Raw genomic sequence first — 25240 nt, 5'->3', positions numbered from 1 at the left:
CATTTGCCACAGACTCTCAGTGGGATTGAGGACTGGACTTTGAGCGGGTCATTCCAGTATCATGGTTTTAGTGTCCTTGAAGAACCTCTGAACTAATTTAAATGTTTACTTTGGGTTACAATGTTGTTGGAGGACCCAGCAATCCAGAACCAGACTCCCTCTGTCTGAGGCTGAATAACAGTCTAAAAACTTGATGCCCCCACCACTATGTGTAACTGTGGAAACTGCTTAGTCTCATTAGACCAAAGAAGCATTGGACACCTGCCTAGATGATTGTTATTGACCTGGTCTCACCTGGAGTTTTTATTTCAAGAAAGACAGCTGTTAGGGCTTGTCATCATATTGGGCTTAGGGGCCATCATCACAAAGAACCCTTTTACTAAAGGCGGTGCATATTGGAGTGTTATTGAGTTTTGCCTATGAATATTTGAAAGTCAAAAATGAGTTTTGAAAGTCTCTGCTTTCATCTGATGAGATTCAATTGCACCTGCTTTGATGCATGAATCCTGCTTCTGTTAGGTGAAGAAAGGGATAGTCCATAAAACTTTATAAACATGGTTTCCACAATTAAACATGGTGGTGGAAGCATCATTCTGTGGCAGCCTCAGCCACAGGAAACCTTGTTTGGGTGTACAGCACCATAAAAACAGAAGATTATGATAGAATGTGGAAGGTGACCATGCAAACATATGATCATACAGGGAAGCAAAGAGCTTCACTAGATCTTTCAATAAGATAATAACCCAAAACTTTCATCCAAACTTGTTCAAATGTTCTTCAAGGTTACTAAAACCATGATCATGTTGTGGTTCAGATCTCAATCCTTGAGATAGTCTTTGAGGAGTGCTGAAAATGAATGTCCATCCTCAACATCCATGCAATTTGGTTCAGGTTAACTATTTGCTATGAAAGAATGGGCCAAAATCCCAGGTAGGGCATGTGCCAACATAGCTAACAACTAATCAAAGTGCCTGATGTCAGTTTTCTTTCATAAATGGCACTCTATTGACTATTAATGATCAGGGGGCTAATAATTTTGTCCTTGCCATTTTTACCGTTTTTGTTTAAACTCATTGTGAAAATGGAAAAATCCAAATTCAACTCATTGGACATTATCTCAATCAGTGTATTTGTTTCCAGAATAGCAGAAATGGCTCATAATGGTCCTTCTCACTGAGAAATCAAGAGAGATGTCTAATTTCAGGAGGGGGGCTAATAATATCGTCCTCAACTGTATCTTTTATTCAATCTTTCTCTTACTGCTATAATGAATAGTGCTGTTTTTAATGTTTTTTTTCTTTCCGATCAGACCCCAAATCTCATTTCTTTTTCGTATGAATAATTTCTCCTCTCAAACCACAAAATAATGCATAGTGAAAAAGGTATTTCAACAAAGGTTCAGAACAACATTTTATTCTGAAAGCAGCTGAATTAAATGGTAACTTCACTTGCAGAGTCTGCCATTGGAGTAATGTTTTTTTCTACATTTTACGGCTTTATGACTTTATGACTTAATGTTGAGGTCAGTTGAAGAAGGTAGGTCTGCATACTGCAGAATAAACTAAAAAAAATAAAGTTTATTAAATTAAAACAGCAACGTTTCGATCACCTTGGATCGTCAGGCATATTTTTTGGAGCTTACTACGCAGCGTGCAGACCTACCTTCTTCAGCTGTCTGACACGTTTGTCCGGCACCTGGAACAAGTGACTTTGGATGCATATCCCCCATTCTGGTTTTCCGACAAATCGCACCCTGTGCGCACCCTACCCAAAATGCTTAATGTTAAGGTCACAAATTAAAATACTGGAATTTGGTTCAGCACCCCCACCACATCCAACAACAATAACTTCCTCATCCTCAATTATCATCTTCATCCTCGTCCTCGTCATCATCATCAATAACAACAACAACTAGAAATGTGCTCAGAGAGAAATGTTCTCATGCAACCCCCCCCCACCCCCATCTGATGGACAGAAACACACACACGCACACACCGCAAGCATACAAAAAACAAACAAGACTGCACACCAATTGGACGATCATCACATAACCTCCATGGCAGAGGAAACATTAAACCACAACAGTTCTGTGATGACTGAGGAGTTATGACTGAAGTGTTTCATTATCTGGAAAACAATCTTTATCCAAATGAGTAACATTGACCTACTTCACTACTTCATCTGACCTGCCTTGACACATCCCCAACCAATTTCTACTTTAGTTGTTTGCGCCTTTCCCCTGGACGGAAAGACAACCTTGAGACAAGGTTTGTTGTTCATTGTGAACCACAAACAGCATTTTGCACCATGTGTTAATCTTCCCCCCACCCCCACCCCCTCACTATAAATCACTTAGCTTTAACTGCCAAACGAGAAAATGATAGCCCCCTGAAAAGTATTGAAGGCAAACATTTCTTTTATACCAGGCAATTTATGTTTTTCTTCAGGGTTTCATTTTCGCCTCTATAAATATGCTTCACTTCGAATGCAAACAGCCCAGAAACATGAATTGGAAATGGGAATAGAGACATGCTTTCCTTTAAGGAAAAAACTATACTTCCATCAGAAAGTATACGTTGTCATAAGTCTCAAACAAAAGTGGTGTGGACAGCAGATATTGCTGACATTCTGCAGACATTGATTGGACATTTTTTTCTGAAATATGTTCTTGTCTGTTCAGTTCTTGTCAGAATATGACATGGAGGATGTGGAATGTGAGACAGCTGCTTTGTTCTTTTGTTTCCACCCTTGCCTCCAGGCCTGGACTGATACTCTGGCATACAGGGCATTTCCCAGTGGGCCACAGTCCTCAGGGGCGGGTGCTGTTGCGTTTTTTTATTTTTAGAGAGTGGTACAACTTAGATTTGGCCACGCAAAAGAAAGCCCAGGCCTTCTTTTTATATATCTATACATATTTTGGTCTTGTTGGACTTTATTTTACAGTATGAGTGACAGGTAACGAATGGGGGAGAGAGAGAGAGATATGGAGAAGGACCCAGGCCGGAATCGAAACCGGGTCGCCGGCGTAGCAGCCCAGTGCCCCTATCGCAAGAGAACAAAGCCCAGGCCTTCTTTGCATCCCAGTTGTGTGCTGCTTGCCTCCCTGCATTGGGGGACGGCACAGCACGGCAGCTCAGGTCCAGTGTGGGGCGGTTTTAGTATTCATGCGAGTTACGGTGGCAGTGAATCAAACACGGGCACTGAGCGGAGCGGTGCGGCGCCACATGATCAGCAAATGTAATATGCATTGCACGACCTTACCTGGGCGTCCAGAGCTGAGCGTGTGTTAGCCATGTGTTTCACCTGTGTAAATCTTCCCGATGTCATTCGGCTCCCCGTCCCCCCGGGTGGTGTCCTTTGAGTTTCATTTGTCTGGCTTGGAGAGCACCCGTCATGTAATCACAGAATATACAGCACTACAAATCACGTGGAACGAAAGTTAATTACCTCACTCAGTGGGCGAGAGGGAGTGGAGGACAACTCTTTTTTTTTCTAATTATACAGCTGTCTTGTCACCAAATTTTATGATCTGTGGATCTTGGTGGGGAATAGCAATTGGGGAAGGAGAATCTGTGCGAGGACCTAAGTAGCTGTAACCAAGGAAGAGAAAAGCGGGGGACAAAGGGGTCCTGGGCCCGGGGAGAGAAGAGCCCAGAATTGGGTCATCAATCATTACATAGTAGCCTATGTATTGGATTTGGGGCCCGTTCAGATGACTCTGTCTTGGGCCCACACAAAGCTGTCAGTGGTCATGGCTGTGACAACAGACTCAGATTTATCATCTGAGAGTTAGTTGCAGAATGAAGTACGTATCCTACTTTCTACTAACTGCCTGTTTGACAGTGGGTGAATTAAATACTTCATCCAACATAGACTTGGGCGCAATTTATTGTGTGGGGAGAAAAAGCCTATGTGAATCTTCAAATTATCTAACTACTCCTTTCCACACATAGCTGAAATATTAATACTTATACTGCGATGTAGAAAGTTTTGACCAATGGCTGTGGTCAGTATTGCGATCTACAGTACACCCCTGACCAAGGGGTGATCTTTGATATGACTGAGCAGACCTACACCATTAGGGATCACCAATCACACTGCTGACCATAAGTCTAGATCTCAAATAAAGTGTCTCTCTCCAGCAGCACAGCTTCCATTAAACAGCTGAAATCAAATCAAACTACTGGCACTCTGAGAGTGCAGACCTCCGCAAAGGAAGCTGTTTGATAGAACATTTGACTATGTTATACCGTGTTTTTATTTTAAGCCTTTTTGTGAAGTTAGAAACTGGAATGTCAAAAGTCCCCCTATCCCGCAATTCAATTTGCAGTCACTATGGGCTTCTAGATCTGTAGGCTAGCAATGGTGAAGAATCCGGATCACCTCCAACATTTAATCACTTGTTCTTTTGGTCATTTCTAACAACTCTACAAAGTTGCATAAAAATCCGTTCATGAGTTTTTGAGTTATCCTGCTGACAAACAGACGGACGGACAGACAAACAAACAAACAGACTGACAAACAAACCAACAAACCGAAAACATTACCTCCTTGGCGGAGGTAATAATCATATGTCCTTTGGATGGCATATACTACTAAGGCCTACCAATCTGTTTTCTTGAAAGTTTCCCTTGTACTGACTTTGTCTCTTCTCACTTCATCTGTTGGCTTTTCCTCTTTTCTTTGTCTATCTTGTATCCGACCATACTCTGGTCTCTCTTTCTCTCTATTACATTATGCTCTCAATCTCTTTCTCTCTCTCTCTCTCTCTCTCTCTCTCTCTCTCTCTCTCTCTCTCCCTTTCTCTCTTATTCTGTCTTCCTTTTTCTCTCAATCTCTCTCTCTCTCTCTCTCTCTCTCTCTCTCTCTCTCACACACACACACACACACACACACACACACACACACACACACACACACACACACACACACACACACACACACACACACACACACGCACACACACACACACACGCACACACACAAAGACAGATGTAGTCTCAGTCACTCAGTGGAATTCTGCACAGTGCCTAAAGGCTAATTGATAAGCTCCAAGAGAAGACTGATGAGTAGCATTAGACCTCACACATGCACAGAAGGGGTCATTTCTAATCACAGTGTGTGTGTGTGTGTGTGTGTGTGTGTGTGTGTGTGTGTGTGTGTGTGTGTGTGTGTGTGTGTGTGTGTGTGTGTGTGTGTGTGTGTGTGTGTGTGTGTGTGTGGTGTGTGTGTGTGTGTGTGTGTTTGTGTGTGTGTGTGTGTGTGTGTGTGTGTGTATCTGTGTGGTGTGTGTGTGTGTGTGTGTGTGTGTGTGTGTGTGTGTGTGTGTGTGTGTGTGTGTGTGTGTGTGTGTGTGTGCGTGTGTGTGTGTGTGTGTGTGTGTGTGTTTGTTTGTGTCTCTCTGTGTGTGTATGTGCATGTGTGCCTGTGTGCCTGTGTGCGCGCTCGCACATGAAGTATTACATTACAACAACTGTCACACACAGAGAAGGGGTCATTTCTAATCATGGTATGTGTGAATGGGGATGGGTGTGTGCCCACATGGCTGTACTATGTGAAGAATTAGCTTTTCCCACAAAGTAGGGTCGTTTCTAATCAGAAATGTGCAGAGGCTGCTGTACTGGCCCAAAAAAATCTTTGCCTCAGCAATCCGAGAGTTAACTCCGACTTTTTTGTTGAAGCTCTCATTCCAGCTTGGATTAATTGCCTATTGTCACAGCCAACGCCTGAGAGCTCCAGTGGTTGGAGTGGCTCTCAATGCTGTCCGCTTACTCACTCACTGAGCTGACATCGATTCTCCAGCGTCTACCGTACGTAATTCCCCAGTTAGCGTGATAAAGTTGCATGCATGGCCATCTCTCCATAAGTCTAGGTGCTATTATCCTTTTCAAGACAATGGCTGTAGCCTCTTACTGCAGCAGGGGTCGCCAGCGACCCTATATACTTGCTGAAAATGCTTAACTACATCATAACAACCTTGTTATGACATTACAGAGAGCCATAGTGCTGCACTAAGGGGTTTTAAGTATAGTGATATTCTGTATAAAATATGATTCATGTTTTTTTTTCTTTCATTTCACATAATTCAGCATGAATGCCAATATGCAAAGTATTCGTCAGAACATGCCTGCCTATAGGCTATTTCATTCTGTAGCCATAATGTACCGTACTTAATATATACTTATACTACATAAAATGTAATAGGGATATAGGCTACACTTCATATCTGTAGCTGATATCTACATACTTAGGGAGAAGCAGGTACTTCATATAGATGTGTGGGCGAAGTGCTGAGGTGGAAATATCACATTGTGCTTTTTTTCTTTCTTTCTTTCTTTCTTATAGATGCCATATCTATCTTTATTATAGTCTGGGAAGTCACTTCAGGCACTTGGCTGCCAGGGAAAGCCTACATTACTACCGCAGACTTGCAGTGTGCAACAGAGCCAAAGAGATGAGTAGAGATCTGAGTGAGGTAAAGGGATATCCTGGTTGTCACTGCAAGCTTGGAGATGGAGCTGGAGATGGAGCTCGCCCTGCCAAATGTCCCATAAATACTTGACTCCCATGAACAGTACTGTCCAGAACTACAATCAATCACACAACTTATTCTAACAATTTATTCGTTATTATTTTTTTTCTCCCCTGGACCAAATTGAACTGAGGATACGGTGGTTGGCCAGACAATCCTTATAGGAAGATAGTTTTAGTAGTTTACTTCCAGAATGTGTTGTGCCCATTCACAAAGGAAGATAATTTTACTAGATATAGTAGTTTACTTCCAGAATGTGTTGTGCCCATTCACAAATGTTATCTTTTACAACAATATTTCCCTCCATCATCATTTTGTAAGTATTCATTGTGAACGGGAAAATGACACTTTTCATACATAAAAAGGTGGATCTTCTGAACAAAACTGTGACACTGAAAACAGCTACGTATGATGGCAGTGGCGCTTCCAAAAGGAGGAGAGTGGGAATGGTGGGGTCATGGTCTTGGATGTAGGCTGGGATATTACCCTAGTAATGACCTGAGCTCTTGGGGAGTCATTAAACCTGTGCCTGGTGCCAAAGAGGGCAGAAGGAAGTGGGGGTAAAATACATATAAGGCAGGCCTTTGCTAAAATGATCCAGGCTGCCCGCTTCTCCTCCGGGCCCTTCAGCAAGAGCCAATGAGCTCCACCGAGAGTTAGAAGCAAGCCGGGCATTGAGTTAATTGGCTGCCTTATTATAGGTTTGCAGGGTCATTTTTTGTCTAGGCTGACACCCTGTGGTCATTTGAGGAAAGACAAAACCTGTTCAGGATGTTGCCCCTAGAGCAGTGTTTCCCAATCTTTTTTGTCCTCTCCAGTCTTTTTTATCATACCATGAGTACCCCCTCGCTCATGCTCTATTTCCCAATGTGACTAGGCTCCTTACATTGTTAATTTTTCCACATTTCCTCTGCAGTTTGCTCACATGTCCTTGGTGGTATACATGTTGGGAACCACTTGAGCAGGAATGCCAAACTCAGGCCCCGGGGCTAAAGCTGCCCCATGGCCTCATTTTATTTGGCCCGCAAGATGATTTCAAACATCTAATTGGCCCCCATACATCATTAATATAAAGCAACATGACTTTAACATGAATTCTGGGCTGTCATAGAACGCTGCCTCAAGTATAATCAAATGCAGAATCAAATGTTTATTTGACTCTTGCAACAATAGGCCTATATAAAACTTGCAATTGATTATACGATTACACTTACTTCTGGATAGTTAGGGAAAGATATGGATATTTTGAGAAATCTGTGAACTAATTTCTTACCAATAGATTTTTTTACCATGTGTTCTTACAGGTGTCTGGACACACCTCACAATTTATCCACGGCCAAATCCAATGGGAATTTCCGTGACACCCCGTCAAAGTTGGGGTGCACAGAAGGCCTATGTAAAAAGTGGAACACGGCAGATTGGGGGGAAAGGATGCATAATGCATAAGTAAACTACATACAGAGACAAATGAACACATTTTTCCATACATTACTGACCCAGTGAATTCAATTGAGGGGTATTTTTGGACATTTGACCACATTTGAACCCTGTTTCTGGTCAAAAACCGCAAAAAATGGCCTTAAATGTGTAGAAATATTGATTTTTTTAATCATATTTCCAAGTTGTGTCCGTTATCACCACTTGCTCTTCTTTCTCATTTACAGTATGACATTATACTGTATATAGTCTGGGTTTGATTATTCTATTGGTTTTAAGCTGAAATAATAACCCAAAGTTTACAATTTTTAACCCTTTAATGTCCTAGACTGGAACCCGGAAAAAGGTTGCAGAAGGGGCCATAACTTCTGAAGTAAACTACATACAGAGACAAATTAACACATTTGTCCATACAACAGTGACCCAGTGAATACAGTTGAGTGGTTGTTTTGGACATTTGACCACATTTAAACTGCGCTTTTGGTCAAAAAACTGCAAAAATGGCTTTAAAAGTGTAGAAATTCAGTCATATTTTCAAGTTTTATTGCGTCCGTTTTCACCACTTGCTCTTTATTTCTCATTTACAGTCGGACAATATACAGTATAAGGTATGGATTTGATTATTTAATTGGTATTAAGCTGAAATACTACCCCAAAGTTTACATTTTTAACCCTTTGATGCCCTAGACTGGAACCCGGAAAATGATAAATATTTGTCAGAATGTGGGATAAGTTTGGAGGTAAACCACATATAAACACAAATGAGCATATTTTCCCATACAATACTGACCCAAGAAATGAAACGGAGTGTTTTTTTTTTTCTTTTTTTTTACTTTAGATCAAATATGATCAAACTATCATATACGTCAGTGTGGTGGAGGTGCAATTGGGTGGGCGGGTGCTGGTCTGGTAGCAGTTGGGGTGGGGGTGGGGGCTTGGTAAATTTCCTCTATATTTTTTTTCTGAGAGCTATGTATCTCTGAAGTATATATCTGTATATTGGTACAATAGCTAGTTTAAGACAAGTTAAAAGAGGGAATATGTCGCTAAGCTAGTGAAAGTCAATGCATCCGTGTAGCATTGTAGCATGCTACATGGATACATTGACTTTCACTAGCTGAGCGACATATTCCCTCTTTTAACTTGTCTTAAAGCAAGACAATGGCTTACATGAAAAATAAGACACTTTACCACCATTATAAACCCCAGCCAACGATTTTAACTGTATTAAGCCCCAAAATAGTGGCATACCCCTTTAATAATGCTTTAACAATTAAAATGGTGTATATAAAACAATACAGTATTGCAATGGTTTCTGATTGCCATCTCATTCTGTAAAAGCCATTTTTGATTAAAACAAAAACTTAATTATAACAGAAGACACTTCTAGCCTGTCAGTGGCTATCAGTCTGACAGCCTGTGACAGCTTGAATGGTAGGTGGGAGGGTTTAGCATGATGTCATGTAGAGGGAGGACTCAGCAGGGGGAGGGCTAGGTCATGTAGGGGGAGGACTTAGCAGGGGGAGGGCTATATAGTATGCAGGTGTGGGTTGGACAGAAACTTTCAGGGCTGAGTTCTCTGTTTTTTACTTTTACAAGTGAACATCTTAAAATGGCCACAACTTATTCAAATATTACCAGATTCCCATGTGTGAGGTATCATGGTAAAGCTTAGAATCTCTACTTTGGGAATATATAACTAACTCAATATGCTCCAGGGCCTACTTGAGAGTGGTTTTTCCACGGTCGGTCACATATAGTCAAACAGCCGTGGAGAAGCATGGACTGTGTTCAAATAGGCTAGCCGATGTAGCATGTAAGTTGATGAGACATTCGGTTTGATTTCCCCCATAAATGGGCGTAACGCACATTTACTAGCAAAGTACCCGGATGGCCATTCATGCCTACAGGCAGCATTTGGTGGCCCCCAACTCAATACATTCAAAGTAATGGAGACCGAATTCTGGGCCCCATCTCTCCCTGGGCCCATGACAATTGACCCCTTTGCCCCCTCCTGTCAGCTTCCCTGCTGGTGCACCACAGGAAACCGCATTCCCCAGTAGCATTTACCCTATTCTGTACACCGAATTCATCTACAGCTCAGAGCACTTTGTTGGTGGGTGCCAGGCTAACCAGATACAGCTGAGCACCACTAAATCCAAGGGAGATGGATTTGGTTTGAGTATTTCAGAAACACATTCATTAAAGCATCTCTGAATGCAGAGTATGTCGAACCTTGTGCTGATGGGCTACATTGGCAGAAAACCACACCAGATGCCTCTACAGTCAGCTAAGAACAGGAAAATGAGGCTATAACTCACACAGGCTCACTAACATTGGTCAGTATAAGATTGGGCACTTAGCTACTGCTTTTTATCCAACACACATATTGGTGACAGTCCTTGGAGCAATGTGGGTTTAGGTGCCTTGCTCAAGGACACTTCAGTCATGAAGGTGTAGGGAGAGGTAAGGGTGGGATTTGAACCTGCAACTCGGTGAACTTCAATCCAACTCCCTAACCATTACACCACGGATGTGAAAAAGTTTTTTTGGGTGACCATGAAATCCACAGTTAACCATGGTTTACTGAGCATGGTTTGTGGCTATGGTTAAACCATAGACACAAACCATGCTGGGAAAAAACATGAAAACCATGAATAACCATGATCCATGGTTAGTCAGGAACCACAGTTTTCATTGTTACCCAAAAAAACATGCATGAGCCATTGTAATACTATGGTTGTTTCAGAGTACTTAGAGAAACCATGGTTATCAAAGACCTGGAACTCCTATGCACAGCCAGGTTCCAGGTGCTGGTGAAGTGCAGTCATCAGTAATCCATAGTAAAGAAGAAGGTTCACCGCACACTGGTGGACTTAGTTTTGCTGTTTTTATTTAGGCCTAGGTGAACAACGCGTTTCGCATTGCGCTTCGTCAGGTTCACAAGTGTACTCACTGCTTCATGAAGCAGCTTTTTATGTCTTGGGAAGTCACATTAGATATTTCTGTCCATCTTTTTTGCCAAGCATTCAACCCCACCTTTCTAAGACCATGCAGATCTCATTGTGATCATGCAAATATCTGTGGAATTGCAAACATGACTATTAACTGCTAGGGGTGGGGTTGTGGTTTGAACTGGTAAACTGGATCACAGACTACCATCCCAGTTTGTCAGACTGGGAGACCTAACATCAGAGTGTGTGGCCGCTGACTGCTTGGCTGCCCAGGACAAAGCCATCAGAAAGGGCCCCCAACTCAATACATTCAAAGTAATGGAGACCGAATTCTGGGCCCCATCTCTCTCTTCCACAAGTGAACCTGACGAAGCACAATGTGAAACGTGTTGTTCACCTAGGCCTAAATAAAAACAGCGAAACTAAGTCCACCAGTGTGCGGTGATCCTTCTTCTTTACTATAGAAACCATGGTTACTTTATTATAGTAAAACCATGGTCGATTTTTGTAAGGGCTTTAGCACCACTTGAACTATTCTGGAATACCACAGCCTACCTGAGTATTGTTGAAGGCAGTTAAAGCAGTTCTGTAAGACAAAGGGGGTCCAAAATAGCACTAGCAAGGTGTACCTAATTAAGTGGTCGTAGAGTGTATACCTCCAAAGATAACTACTTAAAAAAAAAAAAAAAAAATCTCCAACAAAAGCTATTATTAGCAGTGATGCAATTATGTATGATTTGATAAGGCATGGATTGCCATATTACATCATTTTATTTTGACGCATAAATAAAAATGACAAACTGGATGGTGTAACTATCAGGTTAAATGTTTATCTTAAGTAATATGTAGTATATTCAAACCACTGTAGAAAGCTGGAATAACAGCCAGAAGTGGTCTAAGCGAAACTTTGGCGCTTTTTTTTTTTCTTTTTCTTTTTTTTTTTCTCAAATCGCATATTTACCAAAGAGGGTGATCCAACTAGCTATTGTACCAATATACAGATATATACCTCAGAGATACATAGCTCTCAGAAAAAAAATATAGAGGAAATTTACCAAGCCCCCACCCCCACCCCAACTGCTACCAGACCAGCACCCGCCCACCCAATTGCACCTCCACCACACTGACGTATATGATAGTTTGATCATATTTGATCTAAAGTAAAAAAAAAGAAGAAAAAAAAACACTCAGTTTCATTTCTTGGGTCAGTATTGTATGGGAAAATATGCTCATTTGTGTTTATATGTGGTTTACCTCCAAACTTATCCCACATTCTGACAAATATTTATCATTTTCTGGGTTCCAGTCTAGGGCATCAAAGGGTTAAAAATGTAAACTTTGGGGTAGTATTTCAGCTTAATACCAATTAAATAATCAAATCCATACATTATACTGTATATTGTCCTACTGTAAATGAGAAATAAAGAGCAAGTGGTGAAAACGGACGCAATAAAACTTGAAAATATGACTGAATTTCTACACTTTTAAAGCCATTTTTGCAGTTTTTTGACCAAAAGCGCAGTTTAAATGTGGTCAAATGTCCAAAACAACCACTCAACTGTATTCACTGGGTCACTGTTGTATGGACAAATGTGTTAATTTGTCTCTGTATGTAGTTTACTTCAGAAGTTATGGCCCCTTCTGCAACCTTTTTCCGGGTTCCAGTTTAGGACATTAAAGGGTTAAAAATTGTAAACTTTGGGTTATTATTTCAGCTTAAAACCAATAGAATAATCAAACCCAGACTATATACAGTATAATGTCATACTGTAAATGAGAAAGAAGAGCAAGTGGTGATAACGGACACAACTTGGAAATATGATTAAAAAAATCAATATTTCTACACATTTAAGGCCATTTTTTGCGGTTTTTGACCAGAAACAGGGTTCAAATGTGGTCAAATGTCCAAAAATACCCCTCAATTGAATTCACTGGGTCAGTAATGTATGGAAAAATGTGTTCATTTGTCTCTGTATGTAGTTTACTTCAGAAGTTGTGACCCATTATGCATCCTTTCCCCCCAATCTGCCGTGTTCCACTTTTTACATAGGCCTTCTGTGCACCCCAACTTTGACGGGGTGTCACGGAAATTCCCATTGGATTTGGCCGTGGATAAATTGTGAGGTGTGTCCAGACACCTGTAAGAACACATGGTAAAAAAATCTATTGGTAAGAAATTAGTTCACAGATTTCTCAAAATATCCATATCTTTCCCTAACTAGGAGTGTTCACTTCAAAGTTCAAAAGTTCAAAGTTCTTTATTTGCCTCTTGAAAGATCTGTCAAAGATTGTTCCCTCAAATGAGACTTAAAAATTGAAGGCCTATCTTATTTAGAGACCTTAAATGTAAGAAATCATATATATTTATTAGCCTGAATAAATAGGCCTATAAGAATTATATTACAAATGCTATCTTAGGCCTACAGGCAACACTAAATGAGATGTCTAGGCCTATTTGTTTGAGGCTCATTTGAGAGAATCTTTAATCACCTTCATACATACCTTCATTTAAAAAAAAAAAAAAAAATCAGATCAGAGAATTATCATCCCCGACCCCTGCCCGGATATGGGCTTGAGTCTGTCAGTCGGACCACTTGACGACGTAGAATGAATTGGACGCATGTTTTCATTCCACAAGGTTCTTTTCGAACATAAACACGCATCTGTATGCGCATCAAGATGAGCGGCGACCACCAGTTTTTCCCTTCTCTGCACGACAATTCTGCCAACACATCTGATATTTGGTCTACTTTGATTAGGCCTATAAACACGCCTAAATCTTCTGCGCCGCAGTTTGAACCTACACCCTGGCCAAAAACAAACAGGCTGGCAGAGGCCTTTTACCAACCCCTGGATGCCTTCTGTCCGCCGGAGGGCCCTTGTTGGTTGAGGCCGAGCGACGAGGACGTCATCAGCGAATTGGGCATCCGTCTGGCCGAGATCGAATTATTAAATATAATGGGAGAAAAAGTCGATAACGGAAGTAGGCTATGTTTATAGTTGAACAGGTGAAAAACGCCAAGGATAACACATTGAATGGGTAGTCTAAAAATGTTTTTTCTCTCTCCTCTAGAGCACACTCTGGTGTCTGAAATGGATATGCATCAACGAAGAATAGAAATGAGAAGATTACATCGGCCACCACCACAACCTCCAACTTGAGTATTGTACATAAAATGTATATTTCTATCCTTTTCCTCCCTCGTGTTATTTCCTGTGGCCATGTAATGTCATGGTGTGTTTGGTTTGTTTTCAGTCTTTGGTCGCCTAGCCTAATCGTGGATAGAGTTGAAAGGTGTACATTTGTGTGTAAAGTCAATTGCATTTTAGTTCTGTGACAGTACCCCACCCATCAAGATAGTCTTACCTGCACATGCACTGTGTGCACCAAGTGTGCCGCAGTGTCCCACTGTACCCAGAAGATGGCGCCAGTCCACAGTCAGCTGTGCCCCAGAGTGGGCTATAGTTGCATGTCTGTTGACAGGGTTCCTAAAAATGAATTTCCTCAATGAATTTGGATAGAATACCTTGAAAAAACAGGAAAAAGCCTTGGCATGCTGAATGACCTTGACAGCCTCAGATAACAAATACTCTATTATTACTACTCCAATAAAAAGGTAAATGTTACAAGCCTACTTCTGGTAGCCTGTGGCAACTGATGCGTATGTGGCTCCCAGCGTCTGAGAGGTCATGCTCTGAGACCACCGTGTGTGGCACCTGGCCTGGTGTAATGCTACTCTGTGTCTGAGGACAAGGCCTGAAAGAGTGCATTATGTCTGTGTCATGCCCTTGAAGGGCTAGACTAGTGGCACATGCATGCCCTGAGTGTGCGCACGGATGGACACCGCGTGAAGGCAGGCCATGCTCTTCATGTATGCATTACACTCCTCCATACACGGGGACAGGCCCATACAGTATACTACATCGGCGCCGGTGTGTGGAGTTGTACTGAAAACAGTGGAATCAAACTTTTCCAGAGCAATACTCCGCACTTTGTCGGAATCGGTGTGCAGTAGCCAGGTCACGCCCTCCTAGTGATGTAACACCCTCGGCGTTGCTTCTAGTCAGGCCAAGAGAAATGTAAATATTGTTTCTGATCTCCAGAAAACATCTGGAACTCCACTCAATTTGTCGGACACCAGTCAACCAGTAGCAAACCTAGGGAGGTGGATCAACCATGCCAATTGGGAAACATTAATTGTTATGCCCTTTAGACAGGTCATCAGCTGGGAAAATTAGGCCTTTCATCCTACCGCACTTTTCTCTGTGGATTACTGACCAGAAGGACTACTGGAAGAAATTAAAACATGGGGCCACGTCAACTTTTGCTCAGAATTCAATATGGCCGCCATTTTCCAAAATGACTTGTTTTCATGCATTATTACATTGTACTGTAAGGTGATATTCATGAACGATTAATTACTTTCAGTACTATTCTGTCTTATTTCCTTACATACATGTTTACAAAGGTTCACTAAACTAAGACAAATGAAAATAAAGTTGACCACCTTGCAATATCCAAAGGATAGTAATGATTGAAATGCACATAGAGAGTCTATGGCTGGGAAAATTAGGCCAGGGTTTTCACAGTGGTTTTCACAGTGGTTTACAGACCAGAAGGCCTATTGAAAAAGATTCACCAGCTGTTTGCCATCTCAAATGTGCTCCAAAATTCAAAATGTTCTCTGTTTTTCAGAATGGCAGACTTTCACACATTTTTTTCTCAACACTGTAAGGCCATACTTATCAATAAAGATGACCTATTTTTCAGTTAAATTGTCCTATGTCCTTACAGACGTGAGTATAAAGTTTGTCTAGAAAAAGGCATGAATATATATCTTGCCACTTTTAAATATCCAAAGGAATGTTGTCAAATGATGGGGGATGAGTCGGATTGAATTAGGGGGTGGGGGGGCAGAATAGTGTGTGGGGAGATGAGTGAGGTGGTGGGGGATAGTGTGGGGGGTTCAGGGGGGCAGAGTAGTGTGTGTGTGTGGGGGGGGGGGTGTTGAGTCGGGGGAGGGGGGTTGACCTGCCAAACTTTTCACATTGGATGGGGGGTGGGGGATAATTTTGTGGGGGGGGGTGGGGCAGAATGAGTCAGGGGGGTTGAGCGTGGGGGGCAGAATAGTGGGGGGTGAGTGAGGGGTGGGGGGCAGAGTAGCATGGGGGGGTGAGTGAGGGGGTTGGGGGGCAGAATAGTGTTTGGGGAGGTGTGGGAGGCAGAATAGTGTGTGGGAGGCAGAATAGTGTGTGGGGGAAAGACACTGTAGAGCAGGGGAAAGATGAGTGGGGGATACGCGCGGGCACACACGCACACACACTGACCCTTGCTTTATGCAAAAAAATGTAGGCCTGAAAAACTTTTGGTCAGTAATGTGATGTGAAAAGTTTGGCAGGTCAATAGCCTTTTTTCAGCAGTCAACTGTGTATGTGTAATTCAATCATTTTCTGACAACAATCCTTAGGATATTTCAAAGGGGCAAGATATATATTTTCATCATTCTGTTGCCAACCGTTGTACTCACGTCTGTAGATAGGAGATAGGACAGAATTTAACTGAAAATAGGTTGTCTTTATTGATAATGATGGCCTTACAGTATTGAGAAATGTATGGAAGTCTGCCATTCAGAAAAACAGAGACATTTTTGAATTTTGGAGCACATTTGAGATGGCAACCAGCTGGTGAATCTTTTCAAATAGGCCTTCTGGTCTGTAAACCACTGAGAAAACCCTGACAGGACAATAGGCCTAATTTTCCCAGCCATAGACACCTATCTGCATTTCAATCATTACTTTCAGCACTTTCCTTTGGATATTGCAAGGTGGGCAACTTTATTTTCATTTGTTTCAGTTTAGTCAACCTTTGTAAACATGTATGTAGTGCTGAAAGTAATTAATCGTTCATGAATATCACCTTATAGTACAATGTAATAATGCATGAAAACAAGTCATTTTGGAAAATGGCGGCCAGATTGAATTCTGAGCAAAAATTGACGTGGCCCCATGTTTTAATTTCTTCCAATAGGCGTTCTGGTCAGTAATCCACAGAGAAAAGTGTGGTAGGACGAAAGGCCTAATTTTCCCAACTGATGACCTGTCTACTTGGTCAGTCAAAGTCTCTGAGAGATTTGATGTCGATTTTTGTCGATGATAATCAGGCTAGGTGTGCGGAGGGAGGCTCTTATGCAGGCACTGACTCATCATCCTGGCCCTCTTCCAGGTTCTGGTCACATTCAGTTCAAGCCATCTTGTGGTCACAGGTCGTGCAGTCCTGCTTCATCTGCTCTCAGGGCCGTTTCAAGGTGGCATTTACTTTGTATCATATAGTATCATATTGTGAAGGAACGTCTTTAAGTATTAGTCCTACCACATAATGGGGGCACATTGCATACTCACAAATGTCTTCACTCCATACTATTCCCTCCATGACCGCATTTGTGAAATGTGTCTCTTAGTCAAAGCAAAGAGCTTATCTCAACAATTCTAGTGTACCATGGCTGATGCATGCATTCAATATGGATTTACAGTAGTAGTAATAATACTAATATTAATATTAATACTAATACGAATACTAATACTACTACTACTACTAATAATAATAATAATAATAATAATACTTTCGTTTTATATAGCGCCTTTCAAAACACCCAAAGTCGCTTCCCAAGGTATCGTGTAGGAAAGTGTGAGTGTGTGTGCACATCAGTGCGTGAGTGTGTGTGTGTGTGTGTGAGTGCATGTAAGTGAATGTCCTTGTGCTCTGAAAGACCATCACAAACCAGCGTTCTGTCTCATCATTCAGTCCAGTTTATTGGCTCATTGGTTCAAGAAGATTAAAAATCAACATTTACTCTGGGCTCTTAGAAATAGAACATCGGCTGGATCAACACTTACAGTTAAGTGTCTCCCATAAAGCTGTTGTAACTGATATTTGTAAAGATACTGTCTCCACTTCCCAACTTGACAGCTATTGCTTTCATCCTTAATTAAAAATGCTGTTAAGGAGAAATGTGTCCAGAACCCACCTGTGCTCTCCAGGAAACGTTGCTACAAAACGTGCAGTACAGTACAGCTAACCAATCATATACCCTCTAACAAGAGATGAACAAAACAGTGTGCCAATTGAGAGTAAAACGATTAGTAAATTAGTAAGATCACTTACAGCAGCTTTACCTTCTCTTTATACAAATGAAACAAATCTTTACTTAAAACGCAGAATGATATCGCTGTCCGCGTGTGACAGTGTCATCATTAAGAAACCCCTAGAATAACAAGAAAAAGAAAAAAGGTTTTAACTCACCAGCAGCGTGCCAGAGAGTTTGATAAGTTCAAGGATTGATTTGACCTCTTAACTATTTACAAACCAACACCAATATTGGCATCACTGTTCCAGTAAGGAACCTGATAAGAAAAGATGTGTGACACTGACGAACAACATAGACTTCTTTTTTCCCCCACATCATGGCCATCCTTTATCCCCACATACATACAGTAAACCATTCGAATGTATCAAACATATGGCGTATCGTTCTGACGCGCCACTTTTCGACTCATTGACCAGTCGGCAATATTTGACGTCAAGAGTATGCATTTGTGGTCTAAAACGGCCGCTGCACTGAAAACCACGCCGACGTGGCAACATGACTTCACTGATGGTTAGGTTTACGGTCTAGGTCTAGGCATGCCCTTGACGTCCAACATTGCCACCTCGTCAAAAATCACGTCAGGGATATAAGACTGATGTATACTCACCTCCTCCATAAAAGTAAGTCATTTACAAACAGTCTTCCTCGTAAGACATGGCACCACCAACTTTTTTTTTAAAAACATCGGCAAAGTTGCAACCAGCATTACAGTACTGTACATTTCATGGAAAACAATAAAGAAACACTACATTATCGTCCAGTTCTCCTTCTCCACTGTGACTACATAGATCCTTATTCTTCAACGTGTCCACATAGCACAGCATCTACTGTACATCACCTTACAGGCCAGGCTGTTGCTCAGCACCTTGCAGTGTATGCACTATCATTATTATTATCATTACTATTATTATTATTATTATTATTATTATTATTATTATTACTATTCAGTGATCACCACACGACTTCCTTTCAAACAGTAAATTAAAACGATGGAAAGAAAAGAAAATCATGGATCTACAGTCACTATAAAGTGCATTTCAACAGACCACAATGGTAGTTACAATACAATCATTTCCAAAGAGTTTTTTGTCCTTTGAAACACATTCCCCATTCAATGCAAAGATGTATTAACTAGACGACAGCCTATAGGACATGAAAATGGCAGCACATACAAAAGCCCTTCAATCCAATACTCTGCAGCTGCATGCACATGGTCACAGAGGATGTACTTCCCCAACTTGAACAGGAAGCCATATCTGACCAACAAATACAGTATCAGACTTTCTAAATGTACGTATAACCACAAAGTTAATTTAAGTCACTTGCTCCTAAAATATTATATTTGTAACTTCATCCCTCTTGACTCCTCAACATGTTTCGTGCTTCTTGCATATTCAAACCAGAAAGGTCTTTGTGAACAGGACGAGAGGTATTGATGATCTTTCATTTTCATCCACCTTTCTCAATTAGACTGTGTATTAGAAAAGTATCAATTAAATCTGGCTTCCTCCTTGATTAGCACGTCTTGTAAATCACAACAAAAAAACAAATAAAAGCCTAAGCGCCAACTGAATATGTAATATTCATAATGTATGAATGATTGAAAGAATAAATTCACTGCAATGCTTTGGTTCTCATGTGTAAGCCAACCCCAAACATCACATGTCATGATTTGAATGCTATCTTACAATGCCATAGACGCTGAACAAATGGATAAAAAGCAAACAAATAAAATAAAGACAGCCCACAGTAAAGCTGACCAAAATGCTTGACATACAACAGGGTTTGTTTTGCAAGGGAAAAAAAAACAAAAACGAGTACATTGTGAAATTCAACAAGGATAACTATTTCAGGCTCAACCCAAAGCGGAGAGCATGTACCTTACAGTATCTATACAAACCTCTGAGTTCAGTTTTTAGTGGTGTGGTTGGTGTGCAGGCCTGCGGCAGTTCTGTCTCCTTGTAAAAAGATTTGCAGATGGACCTCCTGCCAGCTAGAGGGAGCTCTGCTCTAGCTAGACCTGGAACTCAAACATGTCCGACTGCTTCTTGGCCAGCTTGGCCACCTCCTCGCGGATGGCTTTGACCAAGGCGGACGTGGAGAGGTTGGTGAGGGGGTTGTCTGACACCGGCGGCAGTTCCAGGGGGTCCCCCCCAAGGCTCTGCTGAGAGGTCACGGTGGAGCCGGACGGAGGGCGCTCCAGCACCATCGCCCCCAGTGCTGAGGCGGGAGGAGGCTGCCGGTAGTGCTGCAGCAGCGGGCTGCCCTGAGGGTAGCGCGGGTGGGGAAAGGCCTCTGCATAACCTGGCAATGGCACCTGGACGGACGGGGATGGAGGTTGGAAGGAAAGAGATGAGAGAGGAAGGAAGTTGAGAACGAGGAGAGGTTTAGGTTATGCTTAAGGTGTACAGACTTCAGAAGACACTACTGTAGATGTCACTGTACTGAGCGTTTTTTTTTATTTATTCATATTTTTCTCTAGAGGGTGTTTGTGTTTTTTTGTCCACCAGTATACTAAAGTTTATTTCCAGATGAATGAGAAAGGAAACACCACACACAAGCACAAGGACAAAAAAAGTCACGGTTAATAAACACAAGGATGGTAAGAAGACAACTCAAAAAGTCTAGCACCAACAATGTTTTGTGACCTTTGATTCAAACGACGTGTTTGAAGTCATTGATGATGGATTACTTTCTCATTGGAACAAGATGGCATGGCAAGGACACACACAAAACACAAAAGTAAAGTCTCTACTAAACAAAACAAAACAAAACGGAAGAAAGGGAAATGTGTTCATTTAAAGAAATGTGCTCAACTACCCCGGTATTTTGCTGAGTCCACTCAACGCCAGCGATAAATTCAGTTCAGCAAATGGTTTCTAAATGAGACTGGTTCTGTAAAAAGACACTGCGGTGAAGGCATTTGGTTGAAACAGGCAAGACACAAAACAGGGATAAAAACTAGGAAAAAACATTAGAAAAAACAGAGGAATCAGCCACATTGGCTAGTGAAAAGACATCTGACAGAGAAGGAAGAAATGGTTGACTCCACCTCATCTTTCTTTCTTTCTCTTTCATTACGTAATTTAGGGATGGGTGACAGACCAGACGTTTAACAAATGAAGAGACAAAAGTGAGAGGGCAATCCTGATGCTCTTAGGACTCTGTCATGGCTTTCCTCTTTGCTTATTTGTCCTCATCATCCTCATCCTAATAATCTTCACTGCTCTGTTCTGAACATTGATACAGAAAGTGGATCTTATCAAGAGGGAAACACTTGATAATTAATCTCAGATTACATTAAAAAGTATAAGAAGCTTCGCTTATTATGTGAAGCTTCACTTAGGAGGGACATAAAGAATGATGCATTGGGAAATTATCTGACATTTTTAAAAGAATGTTTTTTTCTCCTCACAGCAAATTTCTGAAGATGTAGCACATGTGCAGAGTTATAAAACACATCTTAAGTGTAATCTAGAAACATTGGAGGGCATGGTATCTAAAGCCTGCTCAGAATATCAACCTTATGAATGTCAAAAGCTTCAAAGATTGGACATAAGCTTTATTGAAGTTCACATTACTTTCAAAAAATAACTTAGATGGCAGAAACCTCTCAGCTAACCCTGAGGCCTCTGAGGCTTGATGCCCAAATATGCAACAGCAGGATTTGGAGAAGACGAAAGAGTGGAGCATTGAAGGATATTTATAAATTTAAAGTGTGGGTGTGGTGTGGGGATGGCTATGATGGTGGTTGGGGAAGGGGAGGGTGGCTTACAGATTCAGCCCACTGTGGGGGCACGTCCTCGGGCTCCGGAGGGTAGGACATCCAAGAGGGGCTGTGGTAGGAGGAAGGCGGCGTGGAGAGGAAGTAGCCTGGGTAGCCGGGGCGAGTGGCCGGGATGGCGTAGACTGCAGACATCGGGTTTCCTATCAGGAGATACAGTAAGAGACGGGTCAATGGTCAAGGTTGGGTCAGGTCAAGTGGCCTGGGTATAATAGACTGCCTATAGTAGACAGTCTATCTTATAATACACATAATGCACATACAGTATGGTAATGAACATGGCAAGACACACATACTGTACACAGAACGGATATTGAGACAGGTCAAAGGCAAGGGGAAAACAGACAGGAGAAAAAGAAGCATTGCGTAAACAAAACCTGCAAGTATGCAAAGACAGATATCAGGATTCAAGGTTAGCCTGTTAGAGCGGCCAGGGGTGGCATACAGTAGACTGCAGACATTTGGTTTTCTGTAAATCAGGGAGAGATCAAGGGTCAAGGAGGTGTGTGTTTATTTGTCAACTTTTCAGTCAACTATTGAGTATTTGCAGGACATACAGAAATTTTAAGATGACGACAGTAGATGTTTGTGAAAAGGCAATGTGGACAACTGTTCAGTGCACCAATGCCTCTAAGGTCCCGCGAGGGCTGGATAAAGCAACAACAACAAAAATTCTAGTGGAAAAGCATTTCTTAATATAAGTTGTGGTTTTCTTCACCTGGGTCCCAAGCACACAGTCTGAGCGTTTCCTCTGACTGTACACAGTATAAAGTGGAGGAAAGATTTAAAGGTGCACTGTGTAGGGTTGTGGCCTGAGAAAGTACTGCAACTATGCTGCCCATTGAAACAGTGCTGCCCATTGCCAAATATCATCTTTTCATGAACATTTCCTAAATGGTAAAGAAACGTTTAGAAATATTATCAAGGTTCAGTAGGTTTTGCAGCTAAAATTGTAAAATATTTCTGAGAAAAAAAAATCCTGGCATGTGATTAGGGAAACAATTGTCTGAGATGATTAATGTGCTGCTTCTTAAACTACTCATTCGAAATACAGTTAAAATTACAGAATCAATGCAGATGAGTGAGTCCATGTGAGCGGCCATTGTGGCTGAAACAACTGTCACATTTCTTATTCTTATTCTTATTTTTCCCTTCTCCACTACACAGCAAAAATCACCTTAAACATGTTAAAACTGTTAGTAGCATATTAAAATCATTATTTCTATTTTATTACCACACTGTTGTAACAATAACATTACTGTAAGTGGCTATAGTCAGGTATTAAAAGCCTTTTTAGCAACAACAACAATTGCCAGGGATGGGGCCATAACAAACCGACGCAGGATCGGCACTGCTAGCGAAAGTCAGGCAATGCTGGATAGAGACAAAGCTCAGAGTGTGATGTTATGTCATTGGCTGTTTGTGAGCCGCTGGAAATAATTAAAGAAAGAATCATGCTGAGAAGTGCCCACGCAGAGGGTGTTTGGGTTCAAGCTGGCAGTTTACAGTTTCAGAATCAAAGGGAGATGACATAACTTCCCAACAACAGCAAGTCAAACACACACACACAAACACATGCACATACAGCAAGTCAAACACACACACACACACACACACACACACACACACACACACACACACACACACACACACACACACACACACACACACACACACACACACACACACACACACACACACACACACACACACACACAAATTCAGTGTCTGTGGAAGCTAGCAACAGTAGCTGTATCACATTCACCTGAGTGGTTGAGTGACAGAGGCTGGTCTGTGGTGACTGTGGGGAGCGCACCTCTGCTGACTGGGGCGTAGGAGACGCTGTCTTGCTGACTCGGCACATCCGTCACAGAGGACTCCACACTGCGAGCCTTCCCCGGCCCAAGGTCAGATGAAGAGCTGCAAGTACAATGGGGATGAATGAAACGAATGGAAGTAGTTTCTCTTTTTTTATGTAAACCTTCTTCAGTGACAGGCTTTGGCCACCGGGTGGCAATGTCTCCTCATCAAACTGACGAACGACGTTTTTGCAGAAAATTGTCTCTATTGTTGTCCCGTCATCCACCACCACCACCACCACCACCACCACCATTGATCATTGATATGCATGTATCATAATAAAGGATTCAAATTTACATGGTGCTGTAGCACTGAAACCACCCGTGTCATGTCAATTGAGTTCATGAATAACGAGTTTCCAACAGACACGGCAAGTGTGGTAATGCGTGTTGGTGCAGTTATGATGATAAGAGTTATAGGAATAAACAGTACTGCAAGTGTGTGTAGAGTATATATGTATTTGGTTATATACTGCATATACTGTATATACACCATAACTCACTGGCAATTTTATTACGTAAACCTTCTTAGTACCAGGTTGAACCCCCTTTTGTCTTCAGTTCAGAACTGCCTGCAACAATACTGTCTGCAGTCTGTTACTGTCTGTTACTGGAAATACCCCCAAAGAATGATTTCCATGTTGTTGACGCCATATTCTGACCCTAAGTCTTGCAGCAGAAGTCGAGATTCCTCAGTCCTCTGACCAGGCAATGTTTTTTGTTATCTTCCATTGTCCAATTTTGGTGAGCCTGCATGAATTGTAGCCTCTGTTTCCTACTCGACTTAGCTGACTAGAGTAGCACTTGGTGTCGTCTTCCAATGCTATAGTGGAAAGAGTAGAAGTCCACACACTGTAGCTCCACTTTGAACATTTATTCAGGTCATACAATGAGTGAGTATACATGCAGTTCAGTATCCCGAATATGATCGGGATATTAAGTATCCCGAATTTGCGTTTGCGCATATAAACACTTCAGTATCCCGAATAAGCCCTTATTCGGGATACTGAGAAATCGGAATATGCTAGGTGGAGTTCTCCGAAAGAAGCCGGGATACTGACGCATGCATACACCTTATCCCGAATACAGGGGCTTCCCATGGAACGCTGTTGCTGGTATCCAGGCTACACGCATTTGAAGAGAATTCTATAACGGCCAAGAATGTAGACTGGGATATAAGTAACGTTCTGTGCGCATATAAACACATTATCCCGAATATGATCATAACCGGGATATGCCTCATATTCGGGATACTGAACTGCATGTAAACGCACTCAATGTTTCGACCCAATAGGGTCCTCATCAGACATGCGGACTTCTACTCTTTCCACTATCAGACGCGCCTTTGTCCTGCACCTGGCCTCAGAGAGGTGGGATGTGCATACTCTTACTCTATTGAAGCTTCGACTGCTATAGCCCATCTGCCTCAACCTCAAGGTTTGACCTGCTGTGCATGCTGATATGCTCTTCTGCATATCTTGGTTGAACTTAGTGGTTATTTGAGATACTGATGTCTTTCTATCAGCCTG

General features: G+C 41.8%; 1 protein-coding gene and 1 long non-coding RNA gene across 2 annotated transcripts in view; one reads left to right on the top strand and one right to left on the bottom strand.

The window, feature by feature from the left end:
* Positions 1–13542: 13542 nt before the first annotated feature.
* On the top strand, positions 13543–14112 carry LOC134438604 (uncharacterized). Its single transcript, XR_010032629.1, has 2 exons — positions 13543–13906; positions 13997–14112. It is a non-coding gene; the product is annotated as an uncharacterized LOC134438604 (long non-coding RNA).
* Positions 14113–20082: 5970 nt separating this feature from the next.
* Positions 20083–25240, bottom strand: part of LOC134438658 (UPF0606 protein KIAA1549L-like) — a 94900-nt gene continuing 89742 nt past the window's right edge. Inside the window, exons 23-25 of the mRNA XM_063188271.1 lie at positions 23618–23772; positions 21844–21995; positions 20083–20385 (exon numbers count right to left, since the gene is read on the bottom strand). Of these exons, the coding sequence (XP_063044341.1) occupies positions 20083–20385; positions 21844–21995; positions 23618–23772 (610 nt within the window). The remainder of the gene's footprint in view (positions 20386–21843; positions 21996–23617; positions 23773–25240) is intronic.

The sequence above is a fragment of the Engraulis encrasicolus genome, chromosome 22, assembly GCF_034702125.1.
Source record: "Engraulis encrasicolus isolate BLACKSEA-1 chromosome 22, IST_EnEncr_1.0, whole genome shotgun sequence".
Taxonomy (NCBI): domain Eukaryota; kingdom Metazoa; phylum Chordata; class Actinopteri; order Clupeiformes; family Engraulidae; genus Engraulis; species Engraulis encrasicolus.
Note: the sequence above shows the minus strand (reverse complement) of the source record. Positions and strands in the feature narration are given on the sequence as shown.